The sequence below is a fragment of the Lipotes vexillifer genome, unplaced genomic scaffold (genome assembly GCF_000442215.2).
Source record: "Lipotes vexillifer unplaced genomic scaffold, Lipotes_vexillifer_v1.1 scaffold657, whole genome shotgun sequence".
Classification (NCBI taxonomy): Eukaryota; Metazoa; Chordata; class Mammalia; order Artiodactyla; family Lipotidae; genus Lipotes; species Lipotes vexillifer.
This window is the reverse complement of record NW_006774518.1, coordinates 391195-404940: the sequence shown is the minus strand read 5'-3', so window position 1 is coordinate 404940 and position 13746 is coordinate 391195. Positions and strand designations below refer to the sequence as shown.

The 13746-nt window shown below is 50.5% G+C and overlaps 1 protein-coding gene across 1 annotated transcript; it reads right to left on the bottom strand.

The window, feature by feature from the left end:
* Positions 1 to 272: 272 nt before the first annotated feature.
* On the bottom strand, positions 273 to 11376 carry MDC1 (mediator of DNA damage checkpoint 1). The gene is made up of 16 exons (XM_007449192.1): positions 11238 to 11376; positions 10279 to 10659; positions 10124 to 10193; positions 8361 to 9832; positions 7783 to 7848; positions 7528 to 7617; positions 6116 to 6913; positions 5924 to 6006; positions 5231 to 5464; positions 4886 to 4999; positions 2463 to 4586; positions 2265 to 2381; positions 1950 to 2132; positions 1598 to 1723; positions 1389 to 1499; positions 273 to 440 (listed from the first exon to the last, which is right to left on the bottom strand). Exons 1-16 carry the CDS (start codon positions 11374 to 11376, stop codon positions 273 to 275), a joined length of 6276 nt encoding a protein of 2091 aa, XP_007449254.1.
* Between the last annotated feature and the right edge of the window lie 2370 nt (positions 11377 to 13746).

Here is a 13746-nt window from a genome sequence, read left to right as displayed (position 1 = left end):
GTGCCACAGAGCAATAAGCACATCAGTCCAGCTAAATATGAGCAGCAACTTAAGATATCTGAGCATGGGATTGGCCAACTTTAAATGGCCATTTAAGAAAATCTGTGGCTCCCAATCTCCCTGTCTTTGTTTACCAACAAGCTTTTCAGCCCCAGCCATGTTCCAAGACAAATCAGATCAGTACACCCCAATCCTTTCTAAGTTCTTTCTTCCAAATATTTCTACCACTTTATATATTGGTCTGGGAGGAAAAGCATACTGGGGTGGGGTTTTCAGGTGGATGACATTTCCAAAGTGGAGAGGACAAAGGCCTCTGGCTTGGCTTCCTGCTTTAGTACTCCTGTGAGCAGGAACTCAGGTGAGAGGATGGGCAGCCCAACCCGAAATGGAATGGCACATCGAGGGAAGTCCTGGGAACATGTTATCACAACTCTCTGAGGCTGGAAGAAAGACAGAGAAAACAGAAAGTCAGGGGTGAAAAAGAATCCTAGAAATAGGTTCGGGACCCACTAATCAGTCTTAGCAGCACAAAAACAGTACCTCCTGACGGGAAGCCATATGACACACACTGTCTATGAAGAACTCTTGCCACAAAAGTTGAACCCGAATTTGTTCAACCTTTTAAAGTTAACTACGATTTACAGGAAATATAAAAGATAGAAAAACAAGATAAATGACACAACAAGGGAGCAAACAGAAAAATCCAGACTGTGGAACATTGTAAAGGACAAGTGACCTAGTTTCTACAGGAAGTCAATGGCAGGAAAAAGGCTAGGTGGGTTGGGGGGTATGCTCTAGAGTAAAAGAAAATTAAGAGACACAGCGCAATTGTGGGGATACATGGACCTTGTTTGAGTCCTGATTTGAACTCGAGAAATTTGATTAATGGAGTAAGATGAAGTGACCAGGAAACAATTGTTAATTTTGTTATTGACCAATAACAGCATGTGATTATGTAAGAAATGTACATATTTCTTAGAGATGTATATTTTAAGTATGTAAGAAAAAATAATAATGACCTTTGCAGTTTCCCTTAAAAATTTCAGCAAAGAAAATGAAAGAAAAAGGCGGAAAAAAAGGGATAGTGCAAATGCAGCAAAATCTAAATTAACCTGTTGAATCTGAGTGATTGGTATATGGAGGTTCGCTACATATTCCCTCTCCCTTTGTGTATATTTCAAAAAAAATTGTAAATACAAAAATAAAAATAAGTCCATTTGGTATCAGCAGACCTCTTCCTTCTCTATCCCTCTCTATACCAGAGATCTTCCCCCAGCCTCTCACTACTCCGTGTTCCCATCTGTACCTCCATTTTCCCTCTAACCTGTTCCCATTCCAGCCACCTCTCTAACTGCCACCTCACCAGATCCTGAACACACCACCCCTACCTTATAGGACCGGGGCATGCTGGGTAGGACGGTGCCTCCACAGCAGCTGATGATCTCTCCCATCTGAGGTGGTGGTGGCTGGACTCCTGGGGTCACGTGAATCTCATAGCCCTAGGAGGAAGAGAATGGTGGAGACAGTAGATGAGGCACTGAGAGGCCGTGGACCGCTGGGCAAGAGCTGAAGTGTGGGGCAGAAGATGGCCTCTCACCTCCAGCAGCCTTCGCTCCCGAGCCCGGCTCAGGGCCTCCCGAAGGCTGAAGCCAAAATTCTTCTCCTGCTCAGGATCAGTCACCACATATTCAGCCGGGGGCAAGAAGCAACCTGCCTTGTGGGACTAAGGACGGTAACAGTCAGTATCAAAGCTCAGCCCAGCCCTTCACCCAGCTCTTCTTTCTAGTGTTTACAGGGAGCTCACGAAATGTTTTCAGAATTAAGCCTTCTGCCTCACTAACCTCGTCTTCCTGTACCCACGTTCCTCCCACCACTTTCTAGAGACCCATGTGAGCAGCCTTCTCCCGCCACCATCTCTACGGGTCTGTCATCATCTCCTGGCCTCTCACCTGGTGCAGCCAGTCCAGGGAGAGGATGGGGATGCCCCGCCCCAGAGCACACAGGAACTTGACTGTCCGGCAGATCCGATCTGTCACCAGGTGGGAAGCCTCAGCCACTGAGCTGGCCAGACTGCCCCCCAGGGCCAGCACTGCCCGCTCTCCATGAGCATCCACCACACCTGTGAAGAGCACCTGTGAAGGGGGTTAGCCTGAGCTGGTCACGGCAACCAGCGCCATCGGCACCCGTCTCCCAAATCCCCTGGGTCTCCTCCCATCCTACTACATCTCCATCTCCCACAAAGCCCCAGGGCTCTTCTCTCCTACTTTGGGGGCCGTGGACTCTTGGAGAGGTTTGGTCCGTCGCAGGCTGCGGCTTATTTCCCGGGGCTCCTCCTCTGTCTGCTCTCTCTTTCTCTTGCCTGGTCCTGGAACCACTACATCCTGGGATTGAGAGAGAACTTGGTGGGAGTTTCCAAGCCCCCAAGCTCTTTCCAAACTAGGTGACTCCAGCCCCCTCCTCACCTCTTCCTTCCTCAGCTTCGCTGCAGGATTTTCTTCTTCCTTAAGGAATGCTGTCTTCTGGGGAACTTCTCCTCTTTGGAGCCGTTTTTGAAGTGGAGGTGAGTCCGCAGTAGCTAAAGGCCTCTTGCGATTTTGAGAGGCCTCAGGCTGGGGCTCTGGGGTGAAGCCAGATCTATCTGCTGCCTCCCCCTTTAGGATCTGGGGAGCACGAGTGGGTGCCTCGGGAAGCTGGGCAAAGGCAGGCTCAGGAATGGTGCTAAGGGACTCGGCTGCTCTCACTGCCCCTCGTCTCTGGTTCCTTGAGGACTGGGAGTTAGGTTCGGAGGGTGCAGAGTAGGGTTCATGAACGTGAGCTGTGAGAGACCCATGTTTCCTCGTGGCCCTTGGCCTCCTGCTGCAATTGGCTTCAGGGATGGGCTCAGGGGGAACAGGCTCTCCTGTGGGGACTGGAGACTGGGATTCAGGGGTGGTAGGAACTGGCACAGCACTTACTGTAGAAGACCTTAGTGTCCTGCTCTGACCACCCTGAGCTATGACTTTGTGGGTGACAGGCTGCTCTGTGGGGGACGAAGGTTCAAGGTCAGGAGCTGTGGGTTCAGTTGGTTGGGATGTCTTGATAGAGGGTCTTTGTGTCCTGCCCCGAGTGGCCTGAGATGTGGGCTCAGGGGTGAGAGACTGGTCTTTAGAGGTGGAAGGCTGGGGCTCAGGAGTTATGGGGACAACTGGTTCAGGGGTCTTAGCAGATGACCTAAGTGTCCTGCCCTGAGGGGCCCGAGATGTGGGTTTGGGGGTGACAGGCTGGTCTGTGTGGGCAGAAGGCTGGAGCTCAGGGGCTGTGGGGACATTTCGTTCAGGGGTTTTGACAGAGGACCTAAGTGTCCTGCCCCGAGTGGCCCGAGATGTGGGTTTGGGGATGACAGGCTGGTCTGTGGGAGTGGAAGGCTGGGGCTCAGGGGCTGTGGCGATAACTGGTTTGGGAGTCTTGACAGAAGCCCTCTGTGTCCTGCCCCGAGTGGCCTGAGATGTGGGTTTGGGGGTGACAGGCTGGTCTGTGGGAGTGGAAGGCTGGGGTGCAGGGGCTGTGGCGATAACTGGTTCGGGAGTCTTGACAGAAGCCCTCTGTGTCCTGCCCCGAGTGGCCTGAGATGTGGGTTTGGGGGTGACAGGCTGGTCTGTGGGAGTGGAAGGCTGGGGTTCAGGGGCTGTGGCGATAACTGGTTCGGGAGCCTTGACAGAAGCCCTCTGTGTCCTGCCCCGAGTGGCCTGAGATGTGGGTTTGGGGGTGACAGGCTGGTCTGTGTGGGCAGAAGGCTGGAGCTCCTGTGCTGTGGGGACATTTCGTTCAGGGGTTTTGACAGAGGACCTAAGTGTCCTGCCCCGAGTGGCCCGAGATGTGGGTTTGGGGGTGACAGGCTGGTCTGTGTGGGCAGAAGGCTGGAGCTCAGGGGCTGTGGGGACATTTCGTTCAGGGGTTTTGACAGAGGACCTAAGTGTCCTGCCCCGAGTGGCCCGAGATGTGGGTTTGGGGGTGACAGGCTGGTCTGTGGAAGTGAAAGGCTGGGGCACAGGGGCTGTGGTGATAATTGGTTCGGGGGCCTTGACAGAAGCCCTCTGTGTCCTGCCCCGAGTGGCCCGAGATGTGGGTTTGGGGATGACAGGCTGGTCTGTGGGAGTGGAAGGCTGGGGCGCAGGGGCTGTGGCGATAACTGGTTCGGGAGCCTTGACAGAAGCCCTCTGTGTCCTGCCCCGAGTGGCCCGAGATGTGGGTTTGGGGATGACAGGCTGGTCTGTGGGAGTGGAAGGCTGGGGCTCAGGGGCTGTGGCGATAACTGGTTTGGGAGCCTTGACAGAAGCCCTCTGTGTCCTGCCCCGAGTGGCCTGAGATGTGGGTTTGGGGGTGACAGGCTGGTCTGTGTGGGCAGAAGGCTGGAGCTCAGGGGCTGTGGGGACATTTCGTTCAGGGGTTTTGACAGAGGACCTAAGTGTCCTGCCCCGAGTGGCCCGAGATGTGGGTTTGGGGGTGACAGGCTGGTCTGTGGGAGTGGAAGGCTGGGGCTCAGGGGCTGTGGAGATAACTGGTTCCGGAGCCTTGACAGAAGCCCTCTGTGTCTTGTCCCGAGTGGCCTGTGATGTGGGCACCCATGTTTCCTCGTGGCCCTTGGCCTCCTGCTGCAATTGGCTTCAGGGATGGGCTCAGGGGGAACAGGCTCTCCTGTGGGGACTGGAGACTGGGATTCAGGGGTGGTAGGAACTGGCACAGCACTTACTGTAGAAGACCTTAGTGTCCTGCTCTGACCACCCTGAGCTATGACTTTGTGGGTGACAGGCTGCTCTGTGGGGGACGAAGGTTCAAGGTCAGGAGCTGTGGGTTCAGTTGGTTGGGATGTCTTGATAGAGGGTCTTTGTGTCCTGCCCCGAGTGGCCTGAGATGTGGGCTCAGGGGTGAGAGACTGGTCTTTAGAGGTGGAAGGCTGGGGCTCAGGAGTTATGGGGACAACTGGTTCAGGGGTCTTAGCAGATGACCTAAGTGTCCTGCCCTGAGGGGCCCGAGATGTGGGTTTGGGGGTGACAGGCTGGTCTGTGTGGGCAGAAGGCTGGAGCTCAGGGGCTGTGGGGACATTTCGTTCAGGGGTTTTGACAGAGGACCTAAGTGTCCTGCCCCGAGTGGCCCGAGATGTGGGCTTGGGGGTGACAAGCTGGTCTGTGGAGGCGGTAGGGTGGGGCTCAAGGGGTACAGAAGAAACTGGAGAGGACCCTTGGGGCTTGACTTTGGGTTTTGGGTGAAGAGAGTCCAGCTCTGAGGAAAAGGGAGTCTCCAGAGCTTCCTGACTCTCATTTTGTCTGGTCCTGGGAATGGGCGGTTCTAAAGGAGGTGGAGAGGGCGAAAGGAGGGACTGAGGGGCAGGATGTTTCTGGCTCTGAGAGATGAGGGGGTTTTGAAGAGGCGCTGAAGCCTCCTGCAGTGCAGGAGGCCAACAAGCATCTGGGGATTCCTGATCACCCTGGGGAGAAATGGAAGCCAGTGAGGGAGGAAGAGACAGAGAGAAGAGAGACAGGACTTGGATACTGTTCTTGATCCTTGTTTATAGAGTGTACTCATGGCATTTCTCTTTCTGTCTGTTCCATTAGACTGGGAATTTCCTCTTTCCCAAAGACCTCTCCCCAAAATGCCAGTATAGTATTCCCCATATATGGATGATGCTAATAAAGAGGACTGTTAGGAGAAAGAGGAAAGGGACTTGAAAAAAGGAGCTTTCTGAGTCAGGGAGGGGGAGACAGAACTTGGGGAACAGATATGGAAAACAACAGGTGTCAAAGTAAACGGATAGAAGCCAACTAAGGAGCCAACTAAGAAGCCAACTAAGGAGCAGTGAAAATGGAAGAAAAGTTAAACATATGGGGAAAGGAGTAGATGAAAGCAAGGTCAGGGGAAGGGGCAATGGAGGAGATGCAGAGATGACCTGTGGAGTGGGGAGGTGGGTACAGAAAGCAGCTCTCACCCTGGAAGCCTTCTCAGCAGGTGGCATCTTGCAATTCAAGTAGCCTAGACAGAAGGGAAAGACAAGTAGCTGAGGTCTAAGCAGTCAGTCACTTAGGGGTTGATTATCATGAGGGCTGTGTACCACCTTAGGCTCCCCTCTACCTTCACTTACCTCTCTGCTGCCTCCTGGGGCTCACTGGGGCATCCCTTCCTCCTCCTGACTGGCTCCCAGAAGCTATGGGGTCTGAAGCAAGTCCCTGAAGGTCTCCCACCCCCACTCCAGGCTCTGGTGTTGAACCTGAGCCCTGGCCTTTTTGGTCCTGGCCCCCCGCCTCTGTCTCCCCTGTCTGTGGGCCTCTGTCCAGCATCACTTTGGGTACCTTCCCTTGTAACCCACCTGTCTCACACTCTCTCTCTGCTACTGGTTTCTCTGCTTCTCTGTCAAATATTTCTCTTGTAAGAGTCTGCTTTTCTCTCTCTTTCTCTTGTATTTCCTCGGGTGTCTCAATTTCTACCTTCAAACTCTCCATATCCCTTTCAGTACTTGCACTTTTTACTTTTTTGTCAGACTCTTGTTTCTGAGTATCTCTAGCTAACACCTGTTTTTGTTCTCTGTCCTGTATCCCCCTGGTTGATTCTTCCTCTCCCATCACATCTTCCCTCTCTCCTTCCAAGGGCAGCTTCTCAGTTTCCCTCTCCAATGGCCCTCTCTCAGGGGTCACCCTCTCTGCTGTCTCTCTTGGTGTACCCATGTCTTCCTCCATAGTCTGCATCCCTCTGCCTTGAATCTCCAGTGGCTCTGCATGAACTGGACTCTCTGGATGTTGCTCTTGTGGTGCTGCCATAGGTGGAGAGGGGCAACATGCATGGGCTTCAATGTGGGTGGCAATGGGCTGGGTCTCAGAGGCTTCCGACTCTCTTGGACAGAATGGCTGTGTAGCCAAGACCTCCCATGGCTCATCCAAGGAACCTGAAAGCAGAGAGAGAGAGAGAGAGAGAGAGAGAGAGAGAGAGAGAGAGAGAGGAATGTAGGTTGAAAAGGTAATAGCTTGAGAAAAGATGAAGACAAATTCATGCATAATAAATTTAAATGGGTTATTAAAGGAAAGCTGGGAGTAAGGAAGATAGTCATAACATTTAACATTTGTCTCAAAAAGTAAGCCCAAGGCTTCCCTGGTGGCGCAGTGGTTGAGAGTCCACCTGCCGATGCAGGGGACATGGGTTCGTGCCCGGTCCGGGAAGATCCCACATGCCGCGGAGCGGCTGGGCCCGTGAGCCATGGCTGCTGAGCCTGCGCGTCCGGAGCCTGTGCTCCGCAACGGGACAGACCACAACAGTGAGAGGCCCGCGGAAAAAAAAAAAAAAAAAAAAAGTAAGCCCAAACCTTCATATAAAAGCTCTCTCAGTAGCCTCTTAAAAACTTATGCTAGACTAGTTGCTCTATGGGTCTGACTTAATATGGCATTTTTTTTCTGATGAGATGGAGGAACATCAGCAAAATGTCAAGGAATATAAAAGAAACGTGTAGAGGGGGAAATAAGGATGCCAAGTTAGGGACACAGAGGAGGGGAGAGTTTCTTATACCTGTGGCCTGCAAGCTGCAATGGGAAGGGCCAGGCTCTTGGGGCAGAGTAAACAGAAAGGCCTGGGTGGGTTCATCCTCCATGCTGGGGACTGTTGCACAAGAAAGCATGGCCTGAGCACTGCTCCACAGAACTCCAGGGTCCCATTCTTAGTTTCCCACCCTGACTGTCCCAGCTTTCACACACTTCAAGGACTACCAGTCTGGTCTCCAAGCTTCTGTTTGTACCAGTATCCACATGACAAAGATGTCCTCACCTTCCACCTTCTGATTCTCTCTCTCCACAAAGCACTGGGTAGCTTGCAGGTCCAGATCTTCAGAATCTGGTGGGGGAGGAATATAGGATAATTAAAAAATCACAGCTGACCCTTAACTCCTTCCTTTTTCTCTACTATTCTCTCCTCAGCCCCAACACCATGCAATAGACTGAATCTCTGTGTCTCCCCCAAAATTATTACATTGAAACCTAATTTCCAATGTGAGGGTATTAGGAGGTGGGGCTTCTGGGAGGTGATTAGGTCATGAGGGTGGAGCCCGTGTGAATGGGATCAGTGCCCTTATAAAAGAGACTCCAGAGAGCTTCCTTGGGCCCTTCTGCCACGTGAGGACATAGTGAGAAGATGGCTGCCTATGAAGAAGGAAGCGGGGCCTCACCAGACACTGAATCTGCTGGTATCTTGGACTCCCCAGGCTTTAGAACTGTGAAAAATAAACTTCTGTTGTTTATAAGCTACCCAGTCTATGGTATTTTGTTATAGCAGCTCAAATGAACTAAGATACCCTAGAAGCATTCTTTATTGTAGGGGTTAAGGGAGGAAGAAAGGCCAGCACTAACCATCGTGGTTGTCTCCAGAGTCCACGGTCCTATCCACATGTGGTTCTCTCTCCCTTTCTGTGGGGGTCTGGGCCCCCCGTCTCTGTGGCTGGGTGGGTTCCCCTGGAGTGCCTGTGTCTACCACCAGATCTGCTATGTTATTCCTTGAGACAGGGAGAAGGTCCTGCTCCACTTGGGCCGCGGGTGACCCACCCTGGGCCCCAGCCATAAAAGCCCTGCCCTGTTCAAGAACGGCTACAGCCCACTCTGTCCCAGTATCTTCTTCTGCCTGAAGCTGGCTCTTTCTTACATCTGCCACTGCTGAGGCTGCTAAGGATGTGTTCTCCTCCGCATCTGGGTCACGGTCCCCAGCTAGAGGAGGCCGGGCTTCTAAATACACCACAGGCAGCTTTGCTGGGCCTCCTTCAGCTTCCACATCTGTTTGATGTGTCCATTCTACAGGTACTTGATGCTTCTCCAGAAGTATAACAGCTGGCCCTGGTGGGACTTCCTCCACCACTTGTGTGTTGATATGCACTGTGGCACAGGCTTGGCTTCTCTCCAGGTAGAACCCTGGTGAGCTCTTCTCTTCCGTCACCTCTGTATCACTGTCCCTGAGAGGAGGTTGACTCTTTTCTGAATATGCCTTGCCCGTGTGACCCCTGGGAACAGTTCCTGTCTTCTTCACTGGGAGCCCCTTTTCCTTCACGTCTGTGTCACTGTCTCTCCCAGCAGAGGCTTGGCTTTGCTCCAGAAGGGCCATCGGTTGGGCCCTATCGTCTTCTGCATCTGGATCTCTGTTCCACGCAACGGCCCGGCTCTCTCTTAGATGTGCCAGCGTGAGCGCTGCTGAGACTTCTTCCTTGTCATCTGTATTGCTATCGATCACGACGGAGGCTCGGCTTTTGTCCAGAGGGACGGTCAGGGGGGCCTCCCCCTCCTCTATATCTGTATCACTACCAGCCGGGCTCTCCTGCTGATGTGCCACGCCAGGTGCCCGAGGACTCTCTGTACCAACTTCATGGAAGATGTACCTCTTCCTCACAGGAACTACAGCTGGGGTCGCAGGGATCCCCTCTTCTTCCACATCAGTATCACTGTCTATGAAGCCACAAGGCTGGGCCCTTTCCAGATGGACCCCAGTGAGCCTTCTCAGAGGCCCGCTCTCATCATCCACATCTGTGTCACTGTCCTCCCCAGCAGGCTGGCTCCTCTCCAGAATCACTCCAACTGGAACCACCCTACTCCTCGCGTTCCTCTCAACTTTCATGTCATTGTTCTTCTCCTTCACTGAACACTGATCCTTTTCAAGCTGGATTTCAGTTGTGACAGGTTTAGGCTGTTCTGTCTCTGCAGTGGTGACTCTTCTGGCAGCTGAGGAGCCCTCCCCTGCTCCTGGTTGCTGACTTTCTTCCTCATCTGTGTCACTGTTCAAGTTGAAGGCAAAAGGTGGCCCAGGGCCATCCAGGGCAGAGGAAGGTCCCTCTTCATCACTGTGAAGGGAAGAGAAGAGAGAGTCTATAGAATCTATTTCCCCAGAAGGGATACCCCACTCAACTAGGAGCTCCTTGAGGGCAGACATGAGGTAGTATTTTCTTTTCTATCTCCAGCAGTTAGTTTTCTACTTGGCACATCAGAGGTGCTCAATAAAAATTCAGTTGATTGAACGAGTATGTGTAGTTCAGTTGATTGAACGAGTATGTGTAGTATCGTAGAGATGGATCCTCCAGCCCCTAATTCCTCCTCCTTTTGAAGACTCAGGTGTCTGGTCCTTTGGCACTCACCTCTCTGGAACTACTGTTGCCAAAAAGGAGGTCCTTGGTCCTTTCACCACACACTTTTCAGAAAGAGAATCTGTCAGTTGTAGAAAGGAGTAAGTTGACAGTTTTACACTCACAATTCCCATCTCCTCACCCGCCCTCCCAATACACAAACTTACCTACTTCTTCCTCTGAGTCCTCAGCCAACAGAAGCCTGTGGGGTTGAGTTCCTCCCTGTACCCTGGGTGTCTCCTCTACAGTTAGAGGGCCCCGGGAGACAAAGGGCAGAGGGACATCCAAGCGATGGTACTGGCAGGGCAAGTCAGCAAAGAGAATCAACTCCCGGTCCCTCAAACGATGACTCACCCCAGGGCCCAGGACCTTAGGAGGCCTCAGGATTTGAGTACCATTGAGGCTTCCACAATCCTGGAGGACAGGCGCCTTGTCCCAGGCCAAGATTTCAATCACCGCATGTTGTTTGGAGATAGATGAATAGGGCAGGGCCACAGAGCAATCAGGCATTCGGCCTACCACATTCTTCCCGAGGTATAGTGGGAAATCTAAGAATTAGAGAGGTAGATGCGTTCCAAGGCCAGAGTCCTGACCTTGTATTAGGAAAATGTTCCTGTTAAGTACCTCACTACTCACTCAAGGTCCCCCCATGCATTAGAAAAATAAAAGGCCCCGGGATAACTAGCTAATAAAGAATATATGCAATGCATTATTCATAATCAATACCCCATCCATCCACACTGGATTATTTTCTATTGTGGTAAAACATACATAAAATTTACCATTCAGCCAACTTTTCAGTGTACAGTTCAGTGACATTAAGTACATTCACATTGTTGTGCAAAACATCACCACCACCCATTTCCAGACCTCACTGGATTTTTATCTGAATCCCTTCATCTTCTCCTACCAAAGTAAAAGCACCCCCATTGAGTCCAGGGCACCTGCCTGGAGCAATCAGATCAATCAGCCCCCTCTTCTCCATTCCCAGTAAAACCTTTTTTCAGATCTCCCAGATGCGTATCTAAGCTTGCAACCCTCCAATTACCTCGCCACAGAAATAAGAGGCCTAAAAAAAAAAAAGAAAAAAGAAATACCAGTACTTGAGTACCCAATAACCCCTGACCTTTTTCTGGTCCATAGGAACTACTGAAGATACGCAGTCGCCCGAGGGGCTCCAAGCTACACCCCAAAGATTCACTGGGTCTCTCTTCAATCTCTTCCTCTTGTTCAACTTCCCAGTTAATAACCTGGGTGTCTTCCATGATCTGAGAAAAAAACACATTATTATCACCTCTTTCAGTGGGTCACACACATAGCCTCAGAGAGGAGACTGCTAACTGCTGTAAACCTGGATAGCTATGGAGGCTGATGCTTCCCTTTCTGCCAATCATTCTGTTGTTATTCTTCTGAAGCATTTAGGAAATATCTTTGACCATGATACGGAATAAGAAATAAATATTGTAGAGTCCCCAGTACAGAAATATATATAAAAACACATGCTTGGGACTTCCTTGGTGGTCCAGTGGTAAAGAATCTGCCTCCCAATGCAGGGGACTCAGGTTTGATCCCTGATCAGGGAACTAAGATCCCACATGTCACGGGGCAACTAAACCCATGTGCCACAACTACTAAGCTCGTGCGCCTCAACTAGAGAGTCTGCGTGCCACAAACTACAGAACCCACGTGCACTGGAGCCTGCGTGCCACAACTAGAGAAGAGAAAACCCGCACACTACAACTAGAGAGAAGCCCCCGCACTGCAATGAAAGATCCCGCGTGCTGCAACTAAGACCTGACACAGCCAAAAATAAATAAATAATAATAAATAAATAAATCTTAAAAAAACCAAAAAACAAAAAAAAACCCATATGCTTATTTATAGACAAATGTCTTGAGAAACAATGTTAAGCCTTTATACAACACACTGATAGTTGTCATTCTGTTTTTTTCTTTTCTCAATTCTTTAAACGCCGATTTGCAATCCACTAAATTGATTTCACTATCCACTATTGGGATAACTTTTGCCAAACACCAACTATGTAACAGGCATAGTAGCCATGAGGCAGGCGTTTAGGACACTAAGGCTAAAAATATTCAATCAGGATAACATAGCAGGTAAATGAAAAGGGTAGGAATAAATGTGCTTCTGGCTGCAAAGCCCATGCTTTTTACACTTTATCAGATCATCTCAGTGTGATCAGACTAAACTGCAAAAAATCATAACAGCCAAAAGAGAGGCTTGGTAGGTGTCAAGCACTGCTCTAATTACTTTATATTCACTGATTTATTTAATTATCACAAGAACCCTGTAAACTATTATTACTTTTTTTTTGGTTGTTTTCCTTTTGGACACGCAGCATGGCCTGTGGGATCTTAGTTCCCCGACCAGGGATCGAACCCCTGGCCCCTGCAGTGGAAGCACGGAGTCCTAACCACTGGACCGCCAGGGAATTCCTTATTATTACTTTCTATTTCTCAGATAAAGAAACTGCAATACAGATGGATTAAGGAATTTGTCCAGGACCACCCAGATAATGTCTCTCCTCTGTTTAATATTCTTTGATGGATTTCCATGCCCATAGGATAAAATAAAATCTAAACTCCTTAGCAAGACCCTCCACAACCAGAACCTCATATCCTCAAATGTATGTCCCACCCGCACCTCACCCAAGCCTATGATTCAGCCACATGGACCTTCTCCGCAGTCTCTGAACACATTGCTCCCTCTCATCTGCAGGCCTTAGCCAGCTCCTTAGCCCTTTGCTCATAGTTTTCTGGTCCAAATCCTACCCATCCTTTACAATTCAGTTCAAATATCACTACCTCAGCAAAGCCTTGCCTGGAGTCTTCTCTGCTTTCTGGTGTTCCCCATGTTCCTAAGTGTTTCACAGTGGTTGGTGGACTTGTAGTTATCCTGATAGCTCTCACCATAGTGTAACTATTACATTCCATTTCTGCCTCACACCCCCCGCCCCCCCCATCCTCAAATGTATGTCCCACCCGCACCTCACCCAAGCCTATGATTCAGCCACATGGACCTTCTCCGCAGTCTCTGAACACATTGCTCCCTCTCATCTGCAGGCCTTAGCCAGCTCCTTAGCCCTTTGCTCATAGTTTTCTGGTCCAAATCCTACCCATCCTTTACAATTCAGTTCAAATATCACTACCTCAGCAAAGCCTTGCCTGGAGTCTTCTCTGCTTTCTGGTGTTCCCCATGTTCCTAAGTGTTTCACAGTGGTTGGTGGACTTGTACTTATCCTGATAGCTCTCCCCATAGTGTAACTATTACACTCCATTTCTGCCCCCCCCCCCCCGCCCCCCCCCCCCGAGAACTGGACCAGGCAGAAGAACTGTGTCTTTTCCCCAAGGGTCCATCATATATTCAACAGTTATTGTGCACCTGGTACCGCTGTAAGTATTCGGGATACATTCCTGAACCAAAAGTAAAATTAACTCTGCCCTCCTGATTAAAGAACAAATAAGATGAAAACTCAAAACAGTATGAAAGATGCTACTCTAAACGGAAACTGTTGACAGGTTGGGAAAGTAGGACACCTCCATGGAGATAGTGTTAACTCCGTTCTTATGACTGGCGAACTCAGGGGGTACCCATGACCCTCGTCTCCAATCCAT

Excerpts from the sequence above, each read along its gene's own strand:
- MDC1 (XM_007449192.1), bottom strand. The coding sequence starts at position 11,376 with ATGGAAGACACCCAGGTTATTAACTGGGAAGTTGAACAAGAGGAAGAG. Across the intron at positions 10,660-11,237 it reads TTCCTATGGACCAGAAAAAG|ATTTCCCACTATACCTCGGG; the intron begins GTCAGGGGTTAT and ends TCTAATTCTTAG. Across the intron at positions 7,849-8,360 it reads CTCTGGAGACAACCACGATG|ATTCTGAAGATCTGGACCTG; the intron begins GTTAGTGCTGGC and ends CTCCCCCACCAG.